At 53.2% G+C, this 3,696-nt stretch overlaps 1 protein-coding gene across 1 annotated transcript; it reads right to left on the bottom strand.

Annotated features, from left to right (window-relative positions):
• Nucleotides 1-323: 323 nt before the first annotated feature.
• On the bottom strand, nt 324-3,073 carry BTG1 (BTG anti-proliferation factor 1). The gene is made up of 2 exons (XM_025882374.2): nt 2,608-3,073; nt 324-1,638 (listed from the first exon to the last, which is right to left on the bottom strand). Exons 1-2 carry the CDS (start codon nt 2,753-2,755, stop codon nt 1,271-1,273), a joined length of 516 nt encoding a protein of 171 aa, XP_025738159.1. The 5' UTR covers nt 2,756-3,073; the 3' UTR covers nt 324-1,270.
• Nucleotides 3,074-3,696: the final 623 nt, after the last annotated feature.

The following is a 3,696-nucleotide window of genomic DNA, read 5'->3' as shown; positions in this document are numbered from 1 at the left end:
AAATCTTCACTTCAACAGGGAAGCAATGACATGCAAATTCTGAGTATCACTTTGTTTGGTAGATGTTACCTTTGTCTTTTATCCTCATTTCATGAGATTAGCCTGGGAATGTGTCCATGTTTTAACTTTAGAGATTAAAAAAAAAAAAAAGTTACTCTGTGTTTCCTCTAACACCTAAATATGTATACACAGATCTTCACTCCTAGCAAATGTTTTTCAGCATGACCAGTGTGCAACTGACATTCACATAGCTTATAGAACCTAAGTCTTCTGAGAAACGTATCTTTTATAGCTGAACCTCTATAATCATGACAAGAGATTGATTAAAATGCCAAGATAAGAAACAATTTATTATAGAGAGAAGAAAAATTTCTCATCCAAAATATAGAAATCTGTACAACTTTGCCACAATCAATATACATGAACTGTACAAATTTACACCAGTTCATAATTTACCAAATAAAAGATGACTAACAAAGTTCACAAAATAGATGGTGGTTTGTGGAAAAGACTTTTACCCAATTAAGTACAAGGAAAGTTACAAACCAGACCTCCACTTTCTAAAAATAAGAAGTTTACTCAGTCTTAGAAAACTACAAGCTAGCAAATGTACAGAGAGCTGGCTGGTGCTAACACCACAGTTGAGACAGTGTCTTTTTAAGGGTCTTTTTTAAAGCCTGTTGCCATGGCAGATTCTGGTCACTTGCTACTCTCAAGGCCAAAAACACAATACAAGGTCTGACCATTTCCCCAGGTCATGCTTACTAGGTTTGTCTTATGTACATTTATACATATTTAAGTGCTAGGTAAAAGTCTTGTCAAAATTTCCAGTACTACCATGTTTAAAATGTTGAGCTTTCCTATTGAGCTGCCAAAAAAGTTAACAATTTTCAAGTGTAATAGTGCAAATTTCCTCTGCAAGATCTACTGCAGAGAAAGGTTCTTTGAAATACAGATTTGCCTTAAAGGGGTTGATGGAAAAAATTTAGGTATAACATCTGGGAGAAACTGAAACCACCCTAGGACTTCACTCCCTAGCAAATAAAGTGATCATTTACTTGGACTCACAGGCTATTAAATCATTGAAAGGTACTGTCCAAACTATGGCACTGTCACTTTAAAAAAAATTTTTTTACCATTCTATCTTGTGCCAGATCTTCACAGCTGTGACATGGTTTAAATTCCATAATCCATCCCCAAGAGGAGCCCACCCAAAGCAAAAATCAAATTTATCCATCCATTATAAGATGATCCATCCATAGACTATATCTTAACCTGATACAGTCATCATATTGTAGTTCTTGGAAGGGCTGGTTCTGCCCAAGAGAAGTTCCTCCTTACAGCTGATTCTGCTGTCTACCATTTGCACGTTGGTGCTGTTTTGAGTGCTACCTCCTGCTGGTGAGGCTTCATACAGCACGCAGATGGAGCCATCCTCTCCGATTCTGTAGGACACTTCGTAGGGGTCAACCCAGAGTGTGAGTTCACTTGGGAGAAGCCTGAACAGCTCCTGACTGCTCAGTCCAATCCGCTGTGCTGCCTGTCCAATCAGAGGATCCATTTTATGGTTGATGCGAATACAACGGTAACCTGATCCCTTGCACGGCTTTTCTGGGAACCAGTGATGTTTATAATGTTCTATAGGGAAAAAAAAAAAAGAACAGAGAAACAATGCTTTAGATCGTTACTGTTAGATCCCGCTGTAGCTTCCTTCTTCCGCTGGCTCCTTTGAGAAGTGAAAAATTTAAACTATCAACTTTTAAAAATGCCCAACATCGCTCTCGCTGCTGTGCGTGTGCGGGGCTGGGGAAAGAGCGGGCAGGGCTTTAGAAATAACACAGTAGCATGGGACAAAACAATCTCCAGGAACCAACCGGTCGAGCCGCCAAAACAGGAATCGGGCGCGCGGCCTCGGCTGGCCGGGCAGCCGGATGGCACCGGCGGCCAGGCTGGAACCTGTTTACTTTCTCCACCCCACCCCAGCCGCACACAATGGGGTTTATGGCTTTGGAGGAGAAGCGCCACCGGACTGTTAACCCCGAAGGGAAGAAAAACAAGCCAACCCTAAACCACGCTCTGGGCAGGGCCGTAAATGAACCGGTGACAAATGCGATGATTAATGGTCAGGGGTAGCAGGCGCGGGGAGACGGCACGTCCGTCCCGGGCTGGCCCCGGGGCAGCGGCGCGGTTTCCCACCCCCGGGCCGGGCCGCCGAGCCCACAACGGTTGGAGGGGGTTGGGGGAGGGGGCGTCGAACCAACCCCAGCCCCGCAGTTCCTTTGTCCCCAAATCCGCGGACGGTCCGAGGACAGCGGCTCCCGCCTCAGTGGCTGCAGTTTCTTTGTTGTGCGCCTGTTTCCTTCTCTCCTCGGTGGGCCAGCCGTGGGGGGAGGGGGCGCCCTCGGCCCAGCCCCCAAACCCTCGCCGGGACCCGCCGTTAGCGGCCACCTAGCGCGCCTGCCCTGGTCCCGCGGCGGGACCCGAGCGCTGCCCGCCCGGGGCAGAGCCGCGGCTCCCGCGGCCCCGACGGCTCGGCCCGCCTCCCGCTCCGGGTGTGCGGTCCGCGTCCGCCCGGCGCCCCTCGCATTCCCGCCGCGGCCGGCTCACCTGCCAGCAGCTCCTGCAGGCTCTGGCTGAAGGTCTGCAGCTGTCGCTCGCTCGTGAGCCCCTTGGTGCGGAGGAACTTGGAGATGAAGGACACGGCAGCGGCGATCTCGCCTATCATGGTGGCGGCCCGGGTGTAGAAGGGATGCATGGGGGCGGCGGGCGGGGGCGGCCCGGGGCGGCCGGGGCTCGGCGGCGCGGCCCCGACGGAGAGCGGCCACCCCGGGCTCCCTCGCAGGTCACAGGGCTGAGAGGAAGAGAGGGCGGGAGGGGCGGACAGCTACTTTTTTTTCTCCTTTATAGTAAAAAAGTTATTTTCACGACAGGAAGCGGCAGGCGAGAGGAAGAGACGAGCGACGGCGGCCTGGTCACATCGCTCGGACTTCCCCAGCCGCCTCCGCGCCCAGCTCCCCAGCCTCCGAAGCTCCCAACAGTTGCATTTCCAGCTCGGAGGGGCGAAGAGACACAGGCGCCGTGCAGTAGCTTTTATAGCGCCGCGGAAAGGAAGTGGCGTAGCTGGAGTATGACGGCCGACTACAGCCAATCCGGAGATCGCACCATTGTGACGCAGCAGATTCGGAGCCGGAGGGGGGCGGGAAAAAGGAGCAGGAGGCGGATGCAGAGACCGGGAAGAGAGGGAGGAGCTGACGTAATCCGCTTGTAAACAAATAAACTCCCGAGCGGCGGCCGGAGACCGGCGGGCTGTGGCCAGGGGACCGAGCCGAGCGAGGGTGCGCGTGTGAAAGCCCCGCCCCCAGCCCTAGCTCCTCCTTCCCGCTTCCGCAACTCCGGGCCCAGAGCCAGGGCATCCTCTGCGAAAGTGCGCTGCCTCGGCTTGCTCGCGGGGAGGCTCAGTGCTGGGCAGTAAAAGCTGCCTTGCTCAGACTGTCCGCGCGCGCGGATCCCGTCCCCGCTCCGGTCTAAGAGGCTGGATCACCAAGCTGGAGGCGTGTGCGGGACTGCGCGGTTCGGGTCCCCGTGCCAAAGGTGCGGGGACGCTCAGCGGGGGTGCGGAGAAAGTGGAGCCAGCGGACCTTTGCGGGTCTTTCTGCAACTTCAGGGAGTCGGGGTCTCGTAGTAGAAGCGCTGCCA

Source organism: Callorhinus ursinus, unplaced genomic scaffold, assembly GCF_003265705.2.
Source record: "Callorhinus ursinus isolate GAN/ISIS: 27379988/994484 unplaced genomic scaffold, GSC_fseal_2.0 scaffold14, whole genome shotgun sequence".
NCBI classification, from domain to species: Eukaryota; Metazoa; Chordata; class Mammalia; order Carnivora; family Otariidae; genus Callorhinus; species Callorhinus ursinus.
Note: the sequence above shows the minus strand (reverse complement) of the source record. Positions and strands in the feature narration are given on the sequence as shown.

Bases quoted from the DNA above. Each gene is read 5' to 3' on its own strand.
- BTG1 (XM_025882374.2), bottom strand. From the start codon at position 2,755: ATGCATCCCTTCTACACCCGGGCCGCCACCATGATAGGCGAGATCGCC. The intron at 1,639-2,607 runs GTGAGCCGGCCG...TTTTCCCTATAG, and splicing joins CCTGCAGGAGCTGCTGGCAG to AACATTATAAACATCACTGG.